The sequence below is a fragment of the Leptosomus discolor genome, chromosome 1, assembly GCF_034619465.1.
Source record: "Leptosomus discolor isolate bLepDis1 chromosome 1, bLepDis1.hap2, whole genome shotgun sequence".
Taxonomy (NCBI): domain Eukaryota; kingdom Metazoa; phylum Chordata; class Aves; order Leptosomiformes; family Leptosomidae; genus Leptosomus; species Leptosomus discolor.
In genome coordinates, this window is record NC_141391.1 from 46,789,717 (window position 1) to 46,817,163 (window position 27,447).

Below are 27,447 nucleotides of genomic sequence, written 5' to 3' on the forward strand. Positions count from 1 at the left end.
GTGTATACACTGACCTACATTGAGAGTAGGCACATGACATTCTCAATCAGCCTTTCATGTAATCTTTTGGGGTTAATGGCTTCATGTAAGTATAATTTTGTGGCAATCTATAGGAATAAGATGTTAAGATTTGCTGTCTTTTAGATATTTATAAATAATTTATATTTCCCAGTATAGATACACTCCTGATTCATATTCATATAGTTCTCTCAACACATGATCTAGAGTCTTGAAGTATTTGGGTTTTTTCTTTTAAAGCCATCAACACCTGAAGTCATGTAATCAACTGAGAACTGAAGTTTTTTCAGTAATATTTTCTTGCTCGTATCACTGTAAAAATGTGGAAAATGGGAAGCAAAGCAGAAACAGCAAAAATAAAGCAACAAAGTTCCCAGATATACATGGTCTTTTAAATCCCATCACTTGTTAAGAATTGCGAGGTTGGAGTCTGTGCTAGGGATGAAAGCCACACTGTAGAGAATGCTGCACCAGTAATGGCTCCGTCATTGACCGTCTAGCTGAACTTGTATCCCACCACAGACTGCAGTAACCTGCCAGTTGCTCTGTCCTATGTAACCAGATTCTATCTGAGATGAGCCAGCTTGTTCAGAAACATTCAGAAATGCCTGATCTGAAGGTAACGGTTACTGGGCTTTCCTGTCCTTCCCATGAAGGCTCTCATGTGGCTCTCAAGAGTACAGAAACAGCAGAAGCCTATGGGTAAGCTCTGGATACACTGCCATTTATGCTCAGAGATAATGTGAATGATGGGGACCTTCGGGCCAGGTGTCTCCACTACAGGCTTCCTTGTAGTGTGATGACACAGAGGAAGGAAACCCACTCACCTTTACATGCTGCTCACCCTCCTGAGAGAACCTGGTGAGCTTTTGAAGCCCATCTTTCCACGTCCTTACAGGGATTTCTTGGGGTCTGACCATACTTTTGTCACAGCCCAGGAGCATATTCTCCAATTCAGCTTTCTCCCTCAACCTTGCACATTTTTTCATGAATGTCCTTGAAGCACCAGGTCCTCTGTCAGAAGCACCCACTGTAATGGAGACTATTTGGGCTGATGACTTGTGGGACAGGAGAGAGAAGAAGGCTCACCACTTTCCAAGTGCCACCTCCAGCACCAACTGCCAGCCCCATCATGATCTCATTGCAGCATGTGTCACACACAGCCTAACCAAAGATCATAATTTTCTAGCATCAGTGTGGCACCCACTCCTAGGGCATAAACTGGAGTGGACTTTTTTTATAAAGTTATGGGAAACTGGCATCCTGCACTGGTTTCAGGTGAGACATGCTCCCAGTTCACCTATGAGAATAGAAGTGGAAGGAAGGAAAGAAGGAAGAAAAGATGGACAATTTTTCCAGGTAAAGAAGGAGCATAATACCAGGCAATAAATAGCACAGCATGCTGAGGGTGGCCATAGATCTATCAATATTTTTCACTTGGAGTCAGTGAGCAAGTTCACCATACCTTTGACCCTATCCAGAAGCAGCATCATATTAAATGACATTGCATTTCATACAACAGATACAAATAGATACTTTCCTTCCTCCCTTAGCCATGGTTTCTTTCCCACCTTTTTCATGAACACGTGGAGAGCATGCAGAGTTCTGACCACAAGCCCTTTCTCCCTTTCCCGGACTCTTGAACATTTCCCCTTTGCTGACCTACATTCTCAGTGAGGGCTTCACAGCACATGTCTTCCTGGGGTATAGGAATGAAAGCCAAGTTTGGATGAAAAATTGCAAACATTGGAGCAGCTGCCTTAACACGTACTGGCTAGCAAAGTTGTCTGTACCTATAGGAAAAGACTGTGGGTACAGTCAATGTGTAAGAGCAGTCTGATCCTAGGAAGGAATGATGTGCTTGGGATTTTTGGCTTGGTTTGGGTTTTTCTTCTCAGCCACAACTCAGGAGCAGTCATCAATGTAGTCAGTTCCCATGTCATTCCATCAACCCCCCCAAGGCAAGAAGTCTCTGGCACAAAGTCAACTCACAGACAACCTTCTTACTGCATCTGAAAGAGGTAGGCAGCATTTCTGACCAGAAATGATGGCACTGACAGAACGAAGTCAGGAGCAGAGGACAGATAGCATAAGGCTTGCATGCCCTACGTCCTTGTATGCATGGCCAGGAAAACAGAGGGAAGGAGCTCCTGCCATCATTGCTGAGCAGCTCCTGCTCCAAATGTGCCAGACAGCTGGACACAGTCCCCACGGGTATTCTGAGTTGCTCTCTACTGTCCAGAGGACTAAGAAGAGGCAAGCCAGCAAGGAAAATGAGGGCAGACAAAAAGCCATATAAACTTGGCTCGGGGAGACATATGGAGCAGCCTGTGTTAGTGCTTGCCAAGGGCCAGCACCAACCGAGTGATCACAAACCACGTGTAGCCTATGGTAGTGAGTGTGGACCTTACTGCAGTGCCAAATTTGGTACTGATTTAGGCTCAGTTGCAGAGGCTGTCTGGGTCAACCAGTGTAATGGTCTGCCTGAGATGCAGCCCTCACCGTGCTGTGCAGTGGTAGCTAGATAACACACCAGTGTTTTGACTACTACTGAGTAGGGCTCACACAACATCAAGGCTGTTTCCCCAACATTTCCCCAGTAGGCTGGGGATGGGTAAAAACTTGGGAGGGGATATAGCCAGGACAGCTGACCCAGACTGACCAAAGGGATATTCCATACCACATGACGTCTGCTCAGCAATATAAACTGGGGAAAACAGGAAGAAGGGGGGGATATTCGTTTCGCGTTTGTCATCCGGAGCAACCGCTATGCGTACCAGAGCCCTACTTCCCAGGAAGAAGCTGGACATTGGCTGCTGATGGGAAGTAGAGAATAAGATCTTTTGGTTTGCTTTTGCTTCTGTGCACGGCTATTTGCTTCATTAAACTGTCTTTATCTGACCCACGTGCCTGTTATATTTTCTCTCCCCTGTCCAGCTGAGGAGTGGAGAGTGATAGAGCGGCTTTGGTGGGTACCTGGCATCTGGCCAGGACCAAACCACCACAACCAGTTACTCCTCCATCAAAGAACTCTGTATACATTGCCCTGCACCCAGGTATACCAGCTCCTTCTAAAACACTGAAAAATTGGAGCAGTTGCCCTTTATTTCATGATAGTTAAGCAGAGGGGTCTCTTCCATCTCAGCCTGCTGCTGCTGAGGGAGTCACAAGAAGTGAGTGCTAGTTCTCCCTTCCCAGCTTCTCAGCAGCACAGGAAAATTCAGTGTTGCTGTAAAGCCCATTTTTGGGGCCTGGGAAGAGGAGACCTGGAAGGAATCAGGGAACCCGAGAAGGTGAGAATATATAAGGGCTTGGGGTCTCTTTCTTCCCCTTTTTCTTTTCCTTCCTTTCTTCCCCATCTTCCCTTTCCCTGTCCCACAAAAATGCTTTTCCAGCATCCTTATGAGACAGATCATGTTTTATTCCCACACAGCCACATAGCTTCTATTTCCTCTCCTCCTTCACCCTCACCAAGGAACGATCCACCTTCCCTAGTTAATTTTGACTAGATAGGCTTCCCAAATTTACAGGGAATAGAAAAGCATGGGGAACTATGACTGGGCCTTGATATCAGAGGAGGAAAAGGGGCAGTGCAGGGCCAGGCTGGGCTTAGAAGGTGGAGGAGAGCCCTGTTGCCAAGGGTAGTACAGCAAGACAGCAGGAAGCCGTGGGGAAAAACCACTTCTCAGCATCAGCCACCCCGTTCCTCCTTAAGAGCCCTTCCTTTGACTGCAGCAATTGCAGAGGAACGCAGAAGCACAAAGCAGCAACGAGTGGATCAGGCTAAAACCCACTCAGCTTTAGTTTTTCATTAGTAGGCAACACAGGCACCAAGCTGCTTCCTAAAAGTTGCCACCCAAGGCAGCTGCCTGCGCGTGCTTTTCTTACGCAGTGGAACAGCATTGCATTGGCCCTACCCTGTGTATCGCTGGTTGAATGACTTATGCCTTGCCTCACTGCAACTGTGCTGGTGTTTTAGGATGTGCCACAACGTTTCAGTATTCCTTCATTTGTGACTCAGTTGATTAGTTGGAGGGAAAATAAAATGCACCTCCTCTTTCTTCTGAACCACAATCATCCCCCCCCGCCCCCCCCCCCCCCAGAGTTTCATAAAATACCACACCAAATCAAGAAAATAAAAACAGGGGGAAAAAAAAAAAGAAAACATAGACCTCAAAATAGACTTCAAAACTGCCCTATTCGATAAAGAACGGACGTAGCCAGATTGCAGAAATGGAGAAATCTTCTAATTGTGGAAAGGAGGAATGAGATTGGTTTATTTGATTATTATATGGCAATTCACTGGCATTGTGCCATGAAGAACAGTTACCAAAGTCAGTAGGACAAGCTGTGTGAGCAGGTGGTACCACTAACATCATATGTTCTCACTGAATATGACCTGAACTAATTTTTTAAACAAAAAATGTCATGACTCAAACAACATACTATTTTCCTTACAACTAACACTATTACTCCTGCAACATCTAAGGCCGCCTAAGGAGGGACATATTCCAACTACTGCAGGGAGGAAAAAACGTAAATAAAATACTGTCCACTATATCTGACAGTAGGTACCATTTTTGGGTGACTAGTTTTAAACCCTGCTGATGCTGAAGAGTCAACACAGATGATCAAAAGTTACAGAAACATTCCTTTCATTTTGTGAAAGTAGTTTTTTCCTTGCTTTTTAATATTTCCTGCATCTGTCTTAATCTACTATGCTGAAGATGAGTCATGTTAGGGAAAAAATAGTGTCATTATAATGTCTAAAATCCAAAATTCTTCAAAGCTACTTATGTAAAAATGGACCACTTTAAATCAAGCTGTTAGCTTCTGCTTAAATGTTCAATTAGAAAAGTGTAATAATATAAATGTTTTATGTATTCACAGCGCTCATCTTCAAATTTAACCTTTCTTCTGGTTTTGCTACTATTTCTCCTTTTTATAAATGTTGGTGTAATTATGCCCATTTTCTCTTTAGAGGTGAATATACAATCACAGCTAGAAATTCCCTGGTATGTTTTACAGTCTAAACCATGTAATGTTCAAGCTCACAACTAATAACTACCATGGTGTATTTTATAATTACACCATAAATCAGAGACTGTTGCATTTAAAGTGTAATTTTAGGCTGTTTCGCAGTATTTCTTGGCACTTTTGAAATATATCAAGGTGGAGGATGAATGATCTAGCTACGTACTACCCCAGATGAGGAAAAAGGCTCTTTCTCCAGTTACTGGAGTGCCCAAAAAGAGATGCAAAAGGGCAGTGACATGCCTGTAGCTCATGGGATGCCCAAGGTCCTCGAGGACCTCAATGACAGCATGTTATCTGAGCAGATCTTGCAGTTCAGTGATTAAGGAGGGGAGGGGGGGGGGGAATCAACCCATGACACAAGCTTGCAGAATGAGCAATCCATTAGCAACAAGTACGCTGTGGCTTTTGCAACATGGTTCATTGTTTAAATCCTTCCAGAGGGTTTATGTTTGGGAGAGACTAAACTCAGAGGAGGACAGTGAGCATCTGCGATGAAAGCTGGAAGAACAACTCTGGCAATTCATACAGCATCCACCAGTAGCTGTCTCAAGTGCTTCTGCAGCTGCTGACAGGTAAATGATGGACTTCCACAAAACTAGGTGAATTTTTCTCCCAAAGCCCATTTCTTTCTTTGAAGGAGAATGTTTTATTTACAGAACCACAGAATCACAGAATGGTAGGGGTTGGAAGGGACCTTTGGAGATGACCTGGTACAACCCCCCAGCTAAAGTAGGTTCACCTAGAGCAGGTCACACAGGACTGCATCCAGGCAGGTTCTGAATATCTCCGGGGAACGAGACTCCACAGCCTCCCTGGGCAGCCTGTTCCAGCGCACCCTCAATGTAAAGAAGTTTTTCCTCATGTTGAGGTAGAAATTCCTGTGCCCCAGTTTGTGCCCATTTCCCCTTGTCATGTCACTGGGCACCACTGAAAAGAGCCTGGCCCCATCCTCTTGACTCCCACCCTTTAGGTATTTATAAGCATTGGTAAGATCTCCTCTCAGTCTTCTCTTCTTCAGGCCCAGGTGTCTCAGCCTTTCCTCATAGGAGAGAGGCTCCAGTCCACCAAACATCTTTGTAGCCCTCAGCTGGACACTCTCCAGTAGTTCCCTGTCTCTCTTGAACTGGGGCCCAGAACTGGACACAGTACTATTTGTTCTGTTTTTGCTGTCTATGCTTTAGGTATTATTTCAGCCCTTGCAGTGCACACAAAATTTTGTAATGGCATCGGGGATAATTTCCTAGAGTTTCAAAATCCCTGAGTACTAGTTTAGATGCAGAGAGGTTCTTTTATCCCTTAATTAATGTTGAAGCTTGTCATAAACATACTAGATCTTGATACTGCATCTCCCCACTGGACCACCACCACAGGCTTGCTGGGACCTGTTTAGCCTGAAATCTAAGTTGACTTTGAAATGATCAGGAGGGTCTCTTTATTGAGTACCTTTCCACGTATGATGCAGCAGCCCAGCACAGTGACTAATGCCTCATATGCACCACGAGAGTTCTGCTGGTAATTTAATTAAAATTGCTATATCGCTCACTAATTCGGTTTCAGCTAATCAGACTCTGAATTTATGCTAGTCAAGTTCTATCATCTCCCCAAATGGCACAAGTCCTGTAATGACATCTGGCTGCATTTTGGCCACTTAATATAGACATCAGAACTGCTTGTTGATTAAAACAGCAATGTGTGCTACAGGCTGCCCCAGGCTGCCAAAACCATCAACAAGAAGTTGTGTCCAAGTCTACGCATGTACAGAAAACCTACGTGATCTCCTACACTTGCTGCCATAATTCATACTGGAGGTCATGCCATAAGTAGATATCCTGCAGCCACCTGCTACTAGTCCAGGTAACTTTATTTCTTCAGAAAATTAAGTTGGAATCTACAGAGGGATGAAGAAAAGCTTTGGAAACATCGCTGTGAAGAATCCCAGGGAGAAATGGTGGTACCCCATTGTTGTGGTTTGAGCCCAACCAACTGGCAACAAAGCCCTCCACAGCTGCTTGCTCACCCTTACCCCGTCCCCTGGGGGATGGGGAGGAGAAAATACAACCAAAAAGGCTTGAGGATCAAGACAAAGGGCAGGGAGGGCTCACTCACCAGTTATGGTCACGGGCAAAAGATGGACTCAACTTGGGGATAACATCAATTTAATGAACAACAACCACCATCAAGGAGAATGAAAAATACAACCAGGTCTTAAAAACAACACACCTCCGCCCACCCCTCCCATGTTCCCGGGCTCAGCTCTGCTCCCTCTTCCCCCCCAGCAGCGCAGGGGGCAGGGAATGGGGGTTACAGTCCGTCCGGCACAAGGTGTCTCTGCTGCTCCTTCCTCCTCAGGGAGAGGGGCCCTCGCAGCCCTCCCCTGCCCCACCGCGGGGTCCCTCTCCCGGCAGACAGCCCTCCACCCACTGCCCCAACGGGAGTCCTTCCCGCGGGGCCGCAGCTCCCCAGAACCCCCCAGCGCGGGTCCATCCCGGGGCTGCCGCCCTCCCACCGACGGGCGGCTCCAGCACGGGCTGCCTCGGAGTCGCGGCTGCTCCGGGCCCGGTCCCTGCTCCTCCGGCCCGGGGCCCTCCGCGGGCTGCAGGCCAACCTCTGGGCCACCGCTGATCTCCAGGGGCTGCAGGGGCTCAGCCGCCACCCCACCGTGGGCCGCAGGGGAACCTCTGCTCCGGCACACATCCCCCTCTCCTTCCTCACTGACCTGGGTGTCCGCAGGGCTGTTTCTCTCACATGCCCCTCCTCATCTCCACTCACCAACAAAGAAACAAAGATGAACAAAGAACTCCAACAACAAGTTCTTTCACTCTTAAATAGTTTTTGCAGAGGCACCTATTGGCCTGGCCTTGGCCAGAGGCGGGTGCAAAATTGGAGCTATGGGAGCTTCCCTAAGCCTCTTATAAGAGCCACCTCTGTAGCCCCCTCTCCTGCTACCAAAACCCTGCCAGACACCAAACCACCACACTCATGATGCGGAGGTGTGTCCTGGTTTGAGGTAAACCAGGATAAGGTTGTCCACAGGGGACTGGGACTGGCTATGTCACCTTCCCCTACACCTCCTCCTCCTGTACTGTGAAGCCGAGGTAGTCCCTTGCACTGTCAGCATCTGAATGCTGCATTAGTATTACAGGCTATATCATAGAATCATAAAATCATAAAATGGTTTGTGTTGGAAAGGACCTTAAAGATCATCTAGTTCCAACCCCCCTGCCATGGGCAGGGACACCTTCCACCAGACCAGTTTGCTCAAAGCCCCATCCAACCTGGCCTTGAACACTTCCAGGGAGGGGGCAGCCACAGCTTCTCTGGGCAACCTGTTCCAGTGCCTCAACACCCTCACAGTAAAGAATTTCTTCTTTATATCTACTCTAAATCTGCCCTTTTTCAGTTTGACACCATTATCCCTCGTCCTATCACTATCATCCCTGGTAAAGAGTCCCTCCCCATCTTTCCTGTAGGCCCCCTTTAAGTAATGAAAGGCCACTACAAGGTCTCCCTGGAGCCTTCTCTTCTCCAGGCTGAGCAAGCCCAACTCCATCAGCCTGTCCTCACAGGGGAAGTGCTTCAGCCTCCTGATCATCTTTGTGGCCCTCCTCTGGACCCTCTCCAGCAGGTCCCTGTCTTTCTTGTGCTGGGGGCACAGGTGGGGTCTCACCAGAGCAGAGGAGATGGGTAGAATCACCTCCCTCAACCTGCTGGCCACACTTCTTTCAATGCAGCCCAGGATACTGTTGGCTTTCTGGGCTGCAGCTGGCTCATATTCAGTTTTTCATTCACCAGCACCCCCAAGTCCATCTCTTCAGGGCTGCTCTCAATCCACTCATTGCCCAGCCTGTATCTGTGCTTGGGATTGCTCTGACCCAGTGCTGGACCTTGCACTTGGCCTTGTTGAACTTCATGAGGTTTGCACTGGCCTACCTCTCAAGCCTGTCAAGATCCCTCTGGATGGCCTCCCTTCCCTCCAGCTTATTGACTGCAACACACAGCTTGGTGTCATCGGCAAACTTGCTGAGGGTGCACTCAATCCCACTTCCCAGATCACTGACAAAGGTGTTAAACAGCACCAGTCCAAATACTGACTCCTGACGAACACCACTCATTACTTGGTCTCCACTTGGATATTGAGCTGCTGACCACAACTCTTTGAGGGCAACCATCCAGCCAATTCCTTACTGACCGAGTGGTCCATCTCCTGCTGACCTGTGATCCCGTTCCATGCACTGGGCATCTATTGCTGGCACTGGCATCAAACTGGTAGGAGTGGGATGGATTGAGGTTCTCCTCCCCCAGCGACTTTTGTTTAAAGCCCTCTTCACCAGCTTGGCAGCCTATGACTGAAGGTGCTGTTCCCCTTCTCATACAGATGGTCCCCATCTGTATGGGTGAAACCTAAAATTTACACTGGGACAACAGGAATTTCATGGAACTGTGGTGTCTTCTCACATTGTTACAGTTCAGGCCTCCTCACGCTACTCCATAATGCTGTTGAAGGGGCTTGCCTAATTATTCAGGGACACCCTCTTTGGCTTCAAACACTCTTTTGCTCCTAGTGGAGCAGCTTGAGCCTATTCACAGTATGTCTATACTGAAATGACCAATCTCTCTTGAGCAACATCTTATGCGATTGTCCTGGCTATGTCTGGTGCCTCTGTCTTCACAGAATCACAGAATGTTAGGGGTTGGAAAAGACCTCGAAAGATCATCTAGTCCAACCCCTATGCCAGAGCAGGGCCACCTAAAATAGGTCACACAGGAGCGCAATCAGGCGGGTTTTGAACGTCTCCAGAGAAGGAGACTCCACAACCTCTCTGGGCAGCCTGTTCCAGTGCTCTGTCACCCTCACAGTTAAAGAGTTTTTTCCTTATGTTAATATGGAACCTCCTATGCTCCAGTTTTCACCCATTGCCCCGTGTCCTATCACTGGACATCACCGAGAAGAGCCTGGCTCTATCCTCCTGACACTCACCCTTTACGTATTTATAAACATTAATGAGGTCACCCCTCAGTCTCCTCCAAGCTAAAAGACCCAGCTCCCTCAGCCTTTCATCATAAGGGAGATGTTTCACCCCCTGAATCATCTTTGTGGCTCTGTGCTGGACTCTTTCAAGCAGTTCCCTGTCCTTCTTGAACTGAGAGGCCCAGAACTGGACTCAATATTCCAGATGCAGTCTCACCAGGGCAGAGGAGAGGGGGAGGAGAACCTCTCTCAACCTACTGACCACACCCCTTCTAATACACCCCAGGATGCCATGGACATTCATCTCATTTAAGGAAATCAGCGTCTACATTACTTGTGTTTCGGAGTAGCACTGCTAATTTGTGAAGGCAAGAAGGACAGTGTAATGTAGACCTGTTGCACTGACTTGTAGCAGAATTTACCAGAATATGGTCTGGAACTTCCAAGATTAGCTGTGAGGAGTCTGAAAAAAGGAAACAAGGGTGTCGTAACTTCTCAGAGATTGCACTGCCATTGTTACTAGTTGTGCAAGTAGGTGAATAAGAGAAATACTTGTCCTAGGTTACAGTGTAAGATGTGCCCAAAAGGTATTCTATTACCATCTTTACGAGCTGTTGAGACCAGGAGGGGCAGTGCTCCCTGCCTCCTCCCTCTGGACTATCTCCTGTTAATGGCCCATCAAGAAATTGCCTCACGACTCACCATCCCATTGTGAGATGCTCCGCCCGGGGGGAAGGAGCCAAGCAGTCCATGCTAAATATAAACTGAGATCTCGAACACCCTAGCAGCCTTGCTTCCACTGGATACCCAGAGGAGTTTTTTTCCCCCCACTGGAGTTCCAGAGGACAAGAGCTACCTACCTACCACTGGACCTTCGCAGGAAGACCAGACCCTTTTACAAGATCGCTGCTTCAACAGAACTACATCCATCACTTCAGGAGGACTGCAGCCACCATCTTATCGGACTGCTACTGCCACCCTAACAGGGTGTCAGGTTGTATTTCTGACTCTGTTAGTGTAAACCAGTGGGTTGGTTTTTTTTCCTACCTTGTGTTATATATATATATATATTAGTAAAGAACTGTTATTCCTATTCCCCGTATCTTTGCCTGAAGGCCCCTTAATTTCAAAATCATAATAATTTGGAGGGAAGGGGGTTGCATTTTCCATTTCAAGGGAGGCTCCTGCCTTCCTCAGCAGACACCTGTCTTTCAAACAAAGACACTACTATAGGCTAGAAATTTACAGAATTATGTTTCGCGGTGCGACCATTGCCTGTTACATTTGCTGTGTATTATTGCTGGCTGGCTCAGTAACTGCTGTTGGGGTGAACACAGGAAGGTAGGCTTGGGGAAAAAGTGGCACTGGAGACTATAATGATACTGGTGCAGAATTATGGGATCCCAAGCTTTGTGGCTGTAGGGCCGTAAACAGAATTTAGATCAAGCCACCTATTCCGGACCATTCATTAAGATTCTCACCTCTTTACTGTACTTAAAACATCCCAGTAGAGGGAAAAGGAGCAGGTTCTGCACTTGTAAGGTGTTTTCAGACCCTCAGCAATAGCAGAGGCTCTGTAAACAGAGCACGCTGTCACCTGCCTCCTATTTTCCTGTCTTAGTACAGCCCATGAACAAAATTACATCTTAGAAGGTAGCTTAGAGAAAAGCAAGCCTGGACTCTGTATTTTCTTATAATTTTTTATGTTTCTTTAGAACAAAAGGAGTGTAAGGCCAAGGTCAGAACTGAAAGCAGTTGCAAACATACAGCCTGCAGGTGTGGGCAGAGTTTAGCCTAAAATAACTAGAGGCAAAAGAAAGAAAAAAACAGCTTAAAAATGTGATGTCAGCAGGAGAAAATAGACTCTGTGGGGCACTGGCTTTCTAAAGCCTTGTTCTGTAATCAACACAGCTCATTACTGTAGCTGTGTACGATTTTGCAAACGGCATTTGGATGAACGCATTTTGACTTTCCATCATGCTTGCTAGTTAATGAATTGTCCACCCAAATTGCTGAACCATGGGTATTGTGTCAAAGAAGAGGAAAGCAGCAGATTCCCTTTGTCAGAGCGGACAGCCTGTGCCAAACTCTTAGTAACTGATTTTCAACCATCTTCTGTTTAGACCCCTACAAATTCTCCTGTGGAGGTACAGCACTTTGTATAGATGCCTCTTTCCCCTGCAGTGATAATCATATTCCTTTCCCTCCCAGTGTACACATGACTCTGAGGTCTGCAGACTATATTTTGGAAACTGGTATTCCAAGCAATTTGATTTTGTGCATTTACAGTTTCACCTAATCCTTTTTCCAAAAAAAAAGGTCACTTTCTTATAAGATCTCAATTCAGTCCTTAATAGTACTGATGTTACTATTGCCATGCATGGGACAATCCATCTTGCAATCAAGGTTACAGAAGGAAGTAACAACATAGCTGAGGTCAGCTAGCAGCATGACCATACATCACATTGCAAGGCACTTCACAAGTTCTGGCTCCCATCTGAATTCACTTTGGAGCCTCGGCATGGGACTAAAGGCAGTTGGACCTCTGCACTTCTTTCCTGTAATAGGTGTTTCAAAGTGTTTTGGTGGAAATAAGACATTGTAAGCTGTAAGTTGTTGTATAGATCTCATTTTGAAGCATGATGCAGGCTGAGGATGCAGTCCTACAGGCTGACACTACACTACGCCTTCTAGAGATAAAAAGGGTTATGGATCATTTTAGCCCCATTCTGATTGTGGGCATTCCAGTATAACGCCACCTGTATTAGAGCAGTCATTAGAATAATAAATTAGATTAATCAAGAGATGCATTGCTGCATTATTTTCTCATACTTTTCAGCTATTCAGCTGTGTTCACTATTCCATCCACTGGAGTCGTCAGGGGAAATGAAGAAGATCCCACATTGCTTCTCATGTTATGAAAATTCCCCTTAACTGGCTGTGGGGCAGTTGTGTCTCCTTTGTGCCATCCAGAAGCACAGAGGGGTCAAGAACATGATCAAATTTCACTTCCATCTCACCTGAGGAGGAAAAAGAAATGAGAAACAGAATAGAATTATAAATCATATCCCAAAGCTAAAGGAAAAAGATGACTGAAAGAGGACTGATTTTAGGGTTTGAATATCTTTTATTTAATATGTAATTTTTTGGTGGTCAAACACTGTCACAAGTTGCCCAGAGAGGCTGTGGAGTCTCCATCCTTGGAAATATTCAAAACCCAACCAGACATAGTGCTGGGCAACCTGCTGTGAGTGGCCCTGCTAGAGCAGGCAGGTTGGACCAGATGAACTCTGGAAGTCCCTTCCAACCTCAGCCACTCTGTGATTCTGTGGCTCTGTGGTTTAGATGTTTTCTTCCATTTTTCTGGAGAGAGGAATGAGCCCAAAGAACAAAAGTGAAAGTTAACAAAATCTTTCCCTTTTTCAGTCTAATAGCATTAACTTCTGTTAACCTTTCTAACCATTGCCAACCTTGTCAATGTGAGCAATCCTGTTAGCTGGGCTGAGTTTTATCAGCACCAAAGACAATTCTTCAGCACATCTAGGCTACCTCTGAGGTTTTCCTTAGTGTGGAAATGAGGGGGCAAGGAAGAAGCACTGATGCACATTCTGGTTCTGTCTTCCCACGGGGTCAGGATTTGGCCAAAGTGCACATCACACCCAGGAACTAGGAAATGCTGCTGGGATTTAGATGCAGATTACACATGCATGAGTGAGAAAGCTGTAGTATACTCATACAGAAATGTGTGTGGGAAGAGGTTTAGTAGCCGTGCTGAACAGCTGCTCATATTTAAGAGGAAGACAGGACAAGGTTTTAAATGGAGCCTGCACAAAATGGAGGTTAGCCCGTACAAAAGTGTGTATGTGTTCATAGGGCTGAGTCCTGGGCCTCAAGCTCTTTGGCTACGTCCATGAACAGACACGTCACTGCTTCTATCATTTAAGGCGCTTTGTTACTCAATGTAATTTTCAGCATCAGGTTAGGCATTTGTAGATGACATCCATAAGCAGAGCTGGCACAGTCAAAATACGCAAATGTCTGTGTTAGAGCTGCCTGAGGAACAGCTGATCACCTCTCACCTCTTTTCACCTGCCTGTTCTTTCCCAAAATTTCACAGAATACAGCTAGCCCTACTTCTCTCTGCTTCTGCTTGTGCTGCTAGATTTAATTTTGCATTTCTGAGGCAATGAAACTCAGTTTTGCCTGACAGCTAAGAATCCCTGAGCTGGCTCTGGAGACAGGCTGGACCAGCTCAGAAAGGGGTCTGCTCAGCACCAGCGCTGGCACAAACAGGAGGAGGACTATGTGTCCAGGGACAGGAGAGGGGAGAGTATGCAGCATGAAACAGGACCTTTCAGTAGTAGTTAGAGCCACTCAAATCAATGTTTAACTTCACCTATAGACCCATGAAAACACTGGAGTTAGATAAACTCTGGAAGTTTAGCACTCTGGAAGCACTCAGGAGTTAGATAAACCTTTACAAAATTATTTGAGGGTAGGCTGAGTAAAGGGCTGATGTTCCTAAGTTTTAGGCAGCGCTTAAGCATGGAAGTGCAAGACCACAATTCTGAAGATTTGGTACTTTGTTCCCTAATCCAGGGGGTTACCAAACCTCAGACATACATTACTTTTCAATTCAGAATTATTCAGTTGCCTCTACTCATGCTCCTCTGGGGTCTGCTCCCTTCCTGATGGGATGCACAGGGATTTCTCACTCACTATCTTGTAGTAGTCTGGGATTCCCACAGAAGTGAAATCACTAAACTGGTGGTGGGAGAAGTGCCTTTTTCCTCAGAGAAGACATCCTTGCCTGAGATGCAGAAAACCTGCTAGTAGAAATGATGGTCTCACATTGCAATTCATGCTGTTAAAATAGTATTGAATGCCAAGAGCTGCCTTAATCCAACTTACGGCCTGAAATTCTTATGGCACACTTTCCCATGTCTGAATTGTATGTATTATAGAGGATACATATAGTGAAAGTAGAAAAACAAAACAAAACAAAAAAACGAGACGTTGTTTAAGTTAAAACAGCCTTTGCCATCCTGTAAGTCTAGTACTGGGCTTATCGCTCTCCCAACTCATGGACTACTGTGGTTCCCCAAGGTCAGCCTGACACACCTGATGACCTCTTCACTCCATGCTACCAAACTAATATATCAGTTTCTATCTGGTAACCAAATATCACATATATCAATTTACATGACATGTGAATGGACTGGCAACGTCCTATCAGACAGGTCCCAGCAGTTTATTGCGCAGTTAGCCAAAGGAAAGTTGAAAGTGAAGAAAAAGGAACATTTCCAGGCAGAGGAGGAAATGGGCAGGACAAAATGAGTAAGAAAAAAGGCCTAATATTTCTTCCCCCACCCCAGACATACACATATAAGTAGTGAGAGAGTGATTTTCCCTGCTCAGTGGCCACCACAGTTTTCTGCATCTCTCTGGGACCACGCACCATTCCTCCAAGATGTGGACAAAGGTACTGTCTTGTTTCTTTACAGTGTAAGATGCACTTTTCTGATCAAGCTTTTGTATCCTACCTCTGTATGTTTCAGTAGGTGTACATCACACCATGGGATATGTGGTTCACCTGCTTTAAATGACTTCTGTTCCTCAAGATAGTCTTAATGCTTTAGTACAATGCTGAGTGAGAACTTGTCTGAAATAATGAGTACAATTCTGGTCACCATTGCCAGAAAACAGAAATCCAATGTGAACAACACAACAAAAAGCTCAGGGGTGGGTCTGTATTATAAAACAGAGAGCAGAACAATTTGGCTTGTTTAACTTAGCAAATGAAGGCCAAGAGGAAATATCATCGCTCTGTATGGATATGTACAGGGGAGTAGATGAAGGGGAAGGACAAGGGGAAATGGAAGGAGACAACTTCCAAAGAGAGCAAAAAGCTATATGCAGTAACACCAGTATAAAAAAGCAAGCATGTGTATAGACTGATTGTAAATAATATGTACCTCTACAGGGGGAAGTTTCTAATGGTCAGAGAAGGGAAGTTCTAGATTAGTTTCTAATAGAGATATTAACAGCAGCTAACAGCTCCATCCAAGAAGCAGGCTGAATTTGCATAATGGGTCAATGCTCAATAGGAAAGCAAAAAAAAAAAAAAAATTTAAATACAATTCCCAGATCAGCAGGAGCCAGGAACAAGGAGCCACTGTTTTTTTAAGAAGCAAGATCTTGCCTTGGAGAAAAGCTGACTCCAGCTGAGCAAGAATTTAATGGGAGCTGGCAGCTAAGAGTGACAGGTACAAGGTAGGGCTGCCAAGTCCTGCCTCCCACTGTGCACCGAGATCAGCAAGATTTGGGACAGTAATTCTGCTACTCAGGGAGACTAAATCTTGGCTCCTTGTGTGCTAGTGGCTGCACTGGATTGAAATGACACTTTCACACTGATTTCAGTAGCAAAACAAAGATGCTATGGAAAGCCAGATGGTTTTTGCTTCTATTTGTTTTATGTATCTGTGTGTGTGTATAGATATAGATATAGATATAGCTATAGATATAGATATAGATCTTGCAAAGTTACATCACCTGCAGTGCTTACTCTCAAGGACTCAAGTCAGGGAGGAAGCAGCTGAAATACAGAACAGACAAGGACACTGATGAAAGCATAAATAAAATATAAATAACACTGTGGCATTTGTGGGAATAAAAAGAGGAAGAATTCAAAGCTTAGTTTTGCTGATGCAATTCATGTAAGCAGGGGCAGGGCAACAGAACTGGCCAGCATGCTAAGCAGTAGCCCAAAACTGAAAGCAGAAAAAGAAGGAAAAAAAAATATTTTCTTTAAATGAAGAAAAATATCTACTTCTTTTTTTTTCCCCCAGACAATTACAGGAAATTTTGCCAGTGATTCATGGTTTGAATGCAAACCACTTGACAGACCAAGTAATTCAGAGAAGCAAGCGAGTGATTCTGGATACTCTTGGAGTGGGTCTTCGGGGTACCAGCACTGAGGTCTGCCACAAAGTGACACAGTACAGCAAGGTAAGATGTCCCACATTCATAAACCCTAAGGTTTAGCTATAAGAAAAGCAAAGGAAATTTTGGGCTATAAGGGGCAACTTTGTCATGGTAAAATTCTTGGGGGGATGGAAAGAGAGACACAATGTTCTTCCCACTGGAGACAGGAAAAGTTCACTGCTCAAGTTACTTTTAACTCTGGACGAGCAAAAGTTTGTGTAACAGACTATATGTTAAGACCCGCCACCACAAACACAGTTAACTAAGAATCCCTTCCTTTCTTTCACTATGAGATTTTATTTAAAATGTCAGCAAAGCAAAGCAAACATCACTTAACTCTAGACTTTCCAAAGCAAGGGAACATTAAAGGGGTGGAGGGTTAATAGTGGGTTACTTCCAGTCTATAAACGATAATTGTTGTCTGAGGTACATTGGCCATGTTCCTCCTCCAGTTTTGCTTTCCTGAAACTAGAGGGGTGCTTGACCTTGAGGAGAAACCTTGCCAACACAGGTGTGCATCTATGAGGAGGAGTTTAGCGCACTGTTTTATTGGTCAGACCTGGCTAGTTAGACTCAGGCTCCAGAGCTCTGTGTGCCAATTATTCTCTTCACACAGAGATTGCCCCCCTCCAACAGTGGCAGTTTATGCCCTTTTATTTAATTCCATAAAGATGTCTTCATTGGCTAAAATATCTGCATAGCAAAAGGAAAAGAGCAGAGCCCTTTACAGCATGGGGGTACCAGCATCAGTAGGACTTGTATCATTTACCCAGAGTCTTACTAAAATGCAGAAAACTAGAACCTTTGACTGGAGATCTTCCCCAACAAGATGATGACAGTCCTGAGGGAACTGCCAGTGGGCAGTGAGAAGGGACGTCAATGGCCAGAGGTCATGTGAAGGTACTGAATGGCCAGGCGAATGGTGTTGGTCTGCACCCTGAGGTCTGTTTGGGTGGAAAGGGGCATAAGCCAACAGGAAACTGAGTTTCTTTTCATACTTTCTGAAGGAACAGTATTTTTCTCAGGAAAGGGAACAGTTGGGTCCCGAGAGGGTATGGTCTGGTCTCGGTTACATCAGAGATACAGCACACATTTATCCTTGGGTTCAGGACTTTGAATTAATTGACGTCAATTTGTTTCAGATTTACAGCTCAGATATATCCAGTACCATCTGGGGCCACTTGGATTTCCGACTGCCTCCTCTGTATGCAGCTTTTGTGAATGGAGTGGCTATAAGGGATGCTCTTTTATTTACTCTTAAATCACACTAATTGATGCCATTCTTGCTCTAGAGAGAGCAGAGTGCTCCTAAAATTTTAGTTTACTTTATTCTTCTGTCTGAAGCCTGCTACAAAACTTTCCTAGACTGTTCCCCTAATGTGCTGCAACTTTCTTCCAATGAGACAAAGCTCAAGGTATAATATATATCTGGTCCAACTCAACAGCATCCCTTACCTTCTGAGTGAGACTTGGGGCTGTTTTCAAAGGTCAGAACTCTACAGCTTGTTACAAGGTTGCTAGAACTGCACTACAAAAAGGTATTCTAGCTCTCACTGATTTCACTGGGATGTAAATTTCACGCCAACTGGCAAAGTATAGTTGCAGAAAACCACAAATACAGACAGATGCACACATACATACAGACATATAATATCACAAGACAATTTAATCTGAAGTTACGCAGTTCGCTAACTGCAATTATGTATTTTGGACACATACTTTGTCTTTAAAGCAATAACTGACTCCCCAGACATTTGTCTAAATTCAGATTGAGGCTGAAACCAAATGAAAAGATGCACAAGAGGTGGGGTAGACAAATTTGGCAATTATGCAAAACTAGGGAGGGTGACCAAGGAAATTGTGATATTAAGCCTATCTAAATTAGTGTGACAACAAGATCAGAGGTCCAGTTTGACACCTCATTTCCAATGTAGAGAAAATTACCTTGGAAATGAGATTTGATACCTCTCAGCTCCTAGCAGCCCATCTGATATTCAAATCTGGCTATTAGCATATACATGAACATTTCAGTTTACATCTCAGTCACAGGTCAATTCTAAGCATTTATTGAAGATGCCAGGAACACAGATGACCCGGTATTGGGCATGACTTTCGTTATCCTGCACTGCAGGACATCTTCTCAGCTGGCATCAACGTTTTTCAAGGCAGGAACTGAGTTTTCTTCTGGTTGTTCAGAAACGCAGTCCTCAGAAGTGCATACTCCCAGTATTACAGGGCAAGACCTGAGCGCTGGGGAGCCTGACCACCTTCCCAGTCTGCTCTGAAGTAAGACATGGGTGAATAGGTGTGAAAGTTCAGCTTTTGAGGCATTATTATGTTATTAAAAATGCTGCCCCTGATGCTCTCAAGTACTTGGGGATTCCCAAAACTTTGGGGGAGTTTCTGAAAAGCAGTACCTTGCAAACACTGACTGCACTGCTGAGATCAATCTGCTATCAAAACAGCAGCCATATGCCATGCTGGGAACACCCAAAATCTTCCCAAGCAGCTGGGCTCTGGGCATGGGAAAGAGGAGGCACCTCTCTGGGTACTCTCAAGGGCTAAGCAGCTTGTCCCAGTTTTAAGACCACGGCTTTCTCCTACTCCCAGCTGGTTCCTCGTGTGACAGGTCTTGTTTTGATGTGCTGAAAACTCAGGCTGAAGTCTGACCTACATTTGCAGGCTTGTGCCTGTTGCCTGTGGATGGTTGCACCAGAGAAGTTGTTCTGATACAAATTCCAGTTAGCTGTACGGATTCAACTGCTACAGCTTTAAAGGTGTGAGCCTCAACAGCAGCATCAGTTGCAGCACTGGGGAAGACATTTCATTATGTTTACATATTGTTTTGGGGGAAGCGAAAATTCACCATTCACATGGTGCACTTAGAACTGCTGCTTTAATTATAGCAGTCTAATTAAAGCAGCAAAAGCCTGTTGTAGGAAAGAATCATTGTCATATTAGTTTTAGATTGGTGCAATCTGAATTAGAATTATACTCCTTTGAGGCAAGATTTGTATTGCATTGCCACTTCTGATGGAGCCATGTCAGGAGTAAAGATCTTTAAAAGAACGACTTCTGAAGTTTTGCTTTCTAGTTCTTCAGTCTTTTTTTATACCAGCTACAGTAGTTTCATTTGACTGAGCCAGTCTTGCTAAGTCAGAGTTTATTTGTGATGACAAGTCAAGGCTTCTCTTTCCATTAGGTGCACTCCATGGATTTTGACGACACATGGCATCTGGCCACACACCCATCCGGGGCTGTGCTCCCCGCCATAATTGCGTTCTCAGAGGCCTTTCCTCAGGAGAAAAAAATCTCAGGTCTCGATCTGCTCTTAGCTTTCAATGTGGGAATCAAAGTGCAAGGCAGGCTGCTGCGCTTCTCCAGCGAAGCCAGGAATATTCCAAAAAGGTACATAGAAATGCTTCAAGTGGAAAGTTGAGTGGAATGTTTTTTTTCTCGGTGTTAATATACTTAATTAAATGCTAGTTAAATAGGGCTCCTGTAACACAAAAGCCATACTCAGTCCAATATTGCGGGTTTTGACTAAGTAATTAATTTAGTAACTATGTGCACAGCTCAGGGAAACAGAAGATCCTCTGCTGGCATGGTCAACTTCAATTATATTTGTGCCTCTAGAGGCAGAGCACTGCTTGTGTGCGACACAAAAATTTCCCTGCTTTCCTGCCAAAATCTTATGCTCTGCTTCTGCTAAATAACTCCAGAAAGGAAATCCAAATTCTGGAGGAGTATGGAAATGCGTGAGAAACATCACTGTGGGAAGGACAGAGAATTAAAGCCTTTATATATTTATTTCTGTAGATTTAGCTCTAAAGCCTCCCTGAAGAGGCTACCTGTTACATCAGAGCTTTCATGTTTGTGCTAAAATAAACACGGCACACATACTTGATACCTGCAACATGTCAGCCTTCACTGTAGTGACTGGTCATACATTGACGAGGTAAAAGTTAGAGCCCTTCCTGATCACACCAGCTGCTTGGCAAGAGGGACAACTTAACGCTCCCCATCCCTGAAGTGTTATTTCCCGGTTCTGTCTTTTGGCAGCTCTGTGGTACAGGTTTCTTCCTGCTGTATTCCTGCTCGTTACAAGGCACTCACTCACCAAGACATGATTAGCACCAATTAGTGATGACATGTTTAGATTACTTCAGGCACTGCAAAGCGTGGGCTACAGTACGCTTGTTACGACTGACAGACCTGTATCAGAACACTTCTTATGCTGAGACAATGAAGTGTCCGCAGAGACAATCAACTTACCTTGATAACGAATTCTGGGGACTTTTAGTTCCTTCAGGAGAACAAAGCCTTGCCAGATTGCGCTTACAAAGGAGCCTGACTTTGCTCACACTTGCAAGATCAAAGCGCGTGTTCTAATGTATACAAAATGTATCCTGAGGAAGCTTAGGGCACTAAACTATGTATGCAAAAAATCACAAAATAAAGCTAACTCATTTTACAAACTAAACCTCAAACTATTTCATTTATTAGAGCAAAACTTGCACATTTTCCACATACAATGTATTAATTTGTACTTAAGCCTCTGCCTCTTGGTTTATAAAGTTGGTTTATCTAGGGGACTCTGCACAAATTTCAGAAGCCCATTAATTACACTTGCTTAAAGATGTGCAAGGGAAGAAAAAAACCCAAATAACCACATTCTTTTCTTTTTCCCTTCCAATTAGAAAGTAGAATTGAATTACTCACTGAAGGTGAGTATACTCAGGTATACTGAAGGTATACAGACTCATTTTATAGCCTGTAATTATAGCTGAATTACTGATAATCATTAGTGACGTGATAAAACCCCATTGGACAAGGAGGGTTCCTACATTACCTTATCAAGACTGAATACATTCAGATTTACGAGGAAAAAAAAGGGGAACCCCACCACCACAGCCTTCAACACACACTTTCTATTTTAAAAGAGAAATAAACAGGATAAACTTAGCAATAACCATTTGGTGTATTACAGATTTAAAACAAACCAACCAACCAAGAACTGTGAAGTTTAGTAGTTGCATTACTTTATTAATACAGTGAAAGGATGCTAAATGCTTATGCTCAGTTAAACTGATTTTCTTGCAGAAGTCTGTACACTTCCAGTCAGGCAAGTTTCAGGACTTCTTGTACCATTGTTCCAATTCCATCAAAGATTTCATGCAGAGGAGCCTTGCACATGAAAGCACAGGTAGTAACTATTTTATTGGCTTTATCTACATGGGATTCATTCACATTTTTGCAAACGTGCTTACATCCAAGCTCTGCTATAGCAGATGCCGTTTCAGCATCAGGAAATCTGTAAATAAAAAGACTGTAATTAACACAAAACAATGATACACCCATAAAGTTCTGCCAACATAAACTGAATGAGAGAACTACAACAATATTTAAATGACTCTTTAGTTGATGATGACAAAGGAGTCAAACAGACTGCCACTGTCAGGTTCTCCCATCCGCTACGGACACAACCAGTGATCTGATTTCTCTCATTTGTGGTCTGAAAGGCAGAGCAACACTGTGTCAGACGGTACAATTCTGGTATTAACAATCCTTCAATGAGTTTATAAGATGATATCAAGTACAGCCATAACTGATCCTCAAAAGTTTGAGAGGTGCCAGCTGAACTCACAGACACATTAGACCTTTTCCAACACCTCCATGTACGGTCTTCCAATGGGATTTTGCAGAGATTTATCTTTTTTCCTGAGTATAATGGAGGAACAGAGGCAATCCCTCACTCCTGCTACTGCTATGAAACTCCATTCAGAAGTTTTTTCGGGAGCTGACCACTCTTTAAGCAGCACTGACTTCTACCAGGCCCTGCTCACATCTGCCTCCCCTAAACTGGCCCAAACCACTACCACCAGAAAAACGTTATTAAAAATCTCTGAGCAGACAAAAGCCCACAAACGCAATTTAAACAGCCACTCAAATTATCACAGGGTACCAAGTTTTTGAATGCCAGCTGGCCAGATGTCTGTTCTTCATTTGCGCATTTGCAATGTGAATCGTGGCCTTCAAAGGCACCGGGTAAGCAAATCCTGTATCTCATTTAATATGAGCTAAAATCTATCACTCAATTACCATGAATGTAACGTGAAAAAATAACTCAATATCCTTGGTCACCTGCATGTTTGCACAGCTATGACTCTATAAAAGTTGCTTTGTTCTGTCACGTTTAGGACGGATGGATGCTATATCCAGCGACTCATTAGCACTCATGCTGCACAAAACAGCCAGTGCAGGAACCTGTTACCTTCGGTGGCTCACAGAATGACGGCTTAGGCAAGAGATAAGGCTACCTAGAGTTTTCAGACTATGAAATGTGTCTGTGGATCTTGGTATCATACAGCGTATCACAGACCAACGTATTTCTGAATTTAGGGATAAACTGTTCCAACGTTGTAGCACACAAGTCACCTGACCTCATGGATTCAGACAGTCTGCCCTGAGAGTTCTGTGCCTACTATTACTATGCAAGTGAAAATTTGAAATGAGTGAAAAATATAAGCAGTAAGTTACCCAAGGTTTACTGGCACCAGACACCTCAGACTTCTGCACAGAAGACTGGCCATTTCCTAATTACCATGTAAATTATCTCCATCCATTTCTTTCTTACCTTCCATCTACGTTTTTATCTTGGCCAACTGTAACCTCACAACCAGGGAAGACTTTAGCTGCCAGAACTGGTGATATACAGCACAAACCAATGGGCTTTTTAGCACTGTGGAAAGCTTGGAGTGTGGAGTTCACGTGCTCATTGACGGTACAGTTCTTGCCATCTACAGCCCAGGAACACAGGTTCTTTGCTACACCAAAACCACCTAAAAAACCCCAAAAAGCTCAAATGTAAGAGACCACCAAAAGCCATTAAATTCAAGACAAGACAGAAGCCCTCCTTTTTTTTTTTACAACATAATCTTGACATATGTAGGACTGTTAAGTTACTATGCCGAAAGCTTTCAGCCCATGAGATATGATGGGTTTACAATGTTAAAAGTTTAACACTGCACATTTTTTATACCACGTATGTTACATAGGCCAGAAAGCTTAATTTTGCTTCAATAAGCAACAAATAGACAAACAGGAAACCTCACATTCCTTTGCCAGTCATTGGAAAAGCTGCACCACCTGATACACACCGCTCAATAAGCGGGAGAGGGATCATGAGAAAGACCAATGATAGCTAAAAGTAGACGAGTGTAAATCACGAGAGTAATGCAAACAGTGATTTGACCCTCTACAGTAACTTACTCTCAAGTTTTACTTCAATACTTTAGCAATTACAGAGCTTTTTCCCCCCAGAATTATTTTTGAACTTAAAAATAAAGGTGAACACAATAAAAACAAAATGGGTATTACATTAAAAGGCAATGATAACACGATAATGAGATGTACGATTGTGAATGATAACATAATTTCCTACTAAAATTAATGCTGAATTTGCTTTCTAGAAATTCGTTATAACAATCCTTTACTTGAATTTAATCTTTGTTTAATTGTACAAGCAGATTATATTTTACAGCACCTTCGTTTGCTGGATTTATAACCATCAGAATAAGCAAAGAAAGAAGGTTATTAGTAAGTGTAACATCCATTATATTTGATTCCTTACGGAAGGTGCACAACAACTTTTCTACAATGAACAAAGAGAAATTTCCACAAGTATTTCAACATCAAGAAGCTTTGCATTTTTAGTATTTTTCCTTTTACTTTTTGCTCACTTTCGAGTATTAACAAGAATCTCTGAGGTAAGATTTTAATTTTCAAACTTAATAGGGTTTATTTGCCTCTAAAAGTTATTACAGCAACCCTCCTGAGTCTGGGTTACAACAGTATGAAATTAACGTGGAAAGTATTTGCTAGCCTCTACTCCCTGATCAGTAGTGATGTCACCCACTCATTTTAGTGCTGGAAGTATGTTTCTCTGCGTTATACACACACCCCCTCTGCTGGTCTTACAACAAAAGACAGTGTAACAATCTCAAAATTAATGCTTATCCACAATCATGAAAGCAATATTTAACAGTACTATGAATATTCCAGAAAGTGAACTTCAGCAAGTCACAATTTCCTCGTGACGCTTTGGTTTCTTCACTTCTAAAGTGATGACAATTACCTCTGTCTGAAAGGCAATTTTGTGGTCTATAAATAAAAAATTATCCATAAACACGTTTAATATAACTTGATCAGCAACAGACCAGATACATAATTAAAATAAAACGTACTCACATCTGACAGGGAACATTTGGCAACCTGCTATTCTGCCAACAATTTCAGAGGCCTTAAAACTAAGGCATTGCCATGTAACGTCACATTCTGGCCCTACTTTCGTATTCTGATCAGTGTTCTTGATTGCAAGCAGGTACTGAAGTTTCCACAATCTTTAGAAAGAAGGAACGGTGTGATGTGTAACTTCACATCAAAAGAACACTTTGGCATTTTAAATTAATGAACTTTAATTAATAAATAAACTGAGATGACTTATCAGCCCCTGAGAGTTTGCTAAAACATTTTCTCATCCTCAAAAGTAAGTAAAAAGAAGAAAAAAACCCACATACCTCTCAAATTCAAAAGTATAATTTATTCTGTAGACAGATTTAAAAATAAAAAAGTAGCAGAGGCAAAGCAGTTATTTGCAACAAATAATCTTCTTTTAAAAGCACCTACCAGGAAAAATGACTGCATCGAATTCATTAGCTTTCAGTTCAGCCAAATCTTGAATGTTTCCTCTTGCCAATCTGGCACTTTCAACTAACACATTTCTCTTCTCGTCTGTTGGACTTCCTTTTAGGTGATTGACTACATCCCTTTGCTCAATATTGGGGGCAAATATCTTCACCTAGAATACAGAGATGAAGCAATATTGTGAACTCATATTGGTCACAATAAAGATCGTTTAATGAAAACAGGTATTGCTCCTGAAGTTTCTTATCCAAGAGAAGTGGATTCCACAGGATGGATTCATTGCATTAAACACCTAAAGTGACATATTAGGATGGGTAAGCCTTGCCATCCTCCCCATCCTATTCCTGCAGCTTTTTGACAGGACTGCACCCTTACACCAACGTTAAGCTTACTGATTTTGCCACCTGCTTTACCTCTGCAGATAACCCCAAGGACAAACAGAGCACTACAATTCATATCAGCAGCCTGACTGGACACACAGCTGAGTCTGAAGAAAGGCTGAACTGTTATGGGATCAGAGTGCTAAAAAAGTTTTACAAAAAAGTTTAAAATATAAAGACGCAAACTTTACACACATTTCTAGTGCAGACGTCAAGAGTTACCCGCTTTCCTAAAACACTGGTAGCAGGAATGAAAAACAAAACATGGAAGAACGTATTTTGGTTAGGCACAAAAGGGGGAAGCTGCATCAAAATATAAAGCTCTGTGAAAGGTGTACTGCAGTGGCTGGTTTCACATATCTGTTCCGAAGCTTCCTTTGCAGACTTCTCAGCGCTAGCTGCTTCAGTTAATTTTACAGAGAACAATTTTGTGTTAAACATGGGGGTGCTGTTGTTACCACCTGAGTGCGCCTAAACGCAGCCAGAAAGTGACCACCTTCCACCATTTGAAGCCACAGCTGGGACCAAAGCACACCACTGTGTTCTAGTCCAGGCTTTTCCAACGACTCCGTTACCGAAAAAGCCCAGAAACAGCTAGCACAAAATAAGCAGGTGAACCCAAGCGAGGGCAAGCACCTGATTTCTGCAAAAGCGATCAGAAAGCAGATGAAGAATTTTAACCAGGCCCCATCTTCAGCTCACGACAAAGGGGCAGGGTGAGGCCTCCTGCCACTCCTCGCTCCCGGGTTCAGCCGCCGGCGTGTGACCTCTGCTCTTGTCAGCGGGACATTCGCGTCTTTGGGGAGCGGGAAAAGGGAGGGAGAAAGATAAGGAGAGAGGTTATGGCTGAATAGGCTTTACAGCGTGCAGTGGCGGGGAAAAGACCACCCGTGAAGTGGGAGTGGCTCCGGTCCCACAAACAGCGGGAGCCACAGGATAGCCTGCCCCGACACAGGGCCGGGGGGAGACCAAGGCTGGGGTCCCTCGGCTGCTGAGGGTCGCAAACAGACGGGGAAGACATACCTCCCCTCCTCCCCGCCGGGGGAGCCTGTCAGACGCTGCTCGGCACACCCCGCCTCCCCCCTACCTCCGCGCCGCCGCGGCTGAGGTGCACCAGTGCCGCCGAGGCTTCGTGAATCTCGCTGCCATCGAAGACGCCGCAGCCGGCGAGAACCAAGGCCACCCGCTTGCCCATAGCGGTCTCCCGCCGCCCCTCAGGCCCGGGCAGAGGCCGAACCCCCGCCTCACAGCACCCTCCCGCCTCCTCCTGCCGCTGCGCCTGCGCCGCTGGGCTCCGGCGCGGCCTCCATCTTGCAGCTCCCTGCGGGGCCTGCGGCCCCAGCGGCGCTCGGT

General features: G+C 44.3%; 1 protein-coding gene across 1 annotated transcript; it reads right to left on the reverse strand.

The window, feature by feature from the left end:
- Positions 1 to 22,033: 22,033 nt before the first annotated feature.
- Positions 22,034 to 27,295, reverse strand: LOC104341074 (glutamine amidotransferase-like class 1 domain-containing protein 3, mitochondrial). The gene is made up of 4 exons (XM_086482009.1): positions 27,182 to 27,295; positions 25,697 to 25,868; positions 23,646 to 23,850; positions 22,034 to 22,322 (listed from the first exon to the last, which is right to left on the reverse strand). Exons 1-4 carry the CDS (start codon positions 27,287 to 27,289, stop codon positions 22,130 to 22,132), a joined length of 678 nt encoding a protein of 225 aa, XP_086338135.1. The 5' UTR covers positions 27,290 to 27,295; the 3' UTR covers positions 22,034 to 22,129.
- Positions 27,296 to 27,447: the final 152 nt, after the last annotated feature.

Excerpts from the sequence above, each read along its gene's own strand:
- LOC104341074 (XM_086482009.1), bottom strand. The coding sequence starts at position 27,289 with ATGGGCAAGCGGGTGGCCTTGGTTCTCGCCGGCTGCGGCGTCTTCGAT. Across the intron at positions 25,869-27,181 it reads TCAGCCGCGGCGGCGCGGAG|GTGAAGATATTTGCCCCCAA; the intron begins GTAGGGGGGAGG and ends TCTGTATTCTAG. Across the intron at positions 22,323-23,645 it reads GATAAAAACGTAGATGGAAG|ATTTCCTGATGCTGAAACGG; the intron begins GTAAGAAAGAAA and ends TTTTATTTACAG.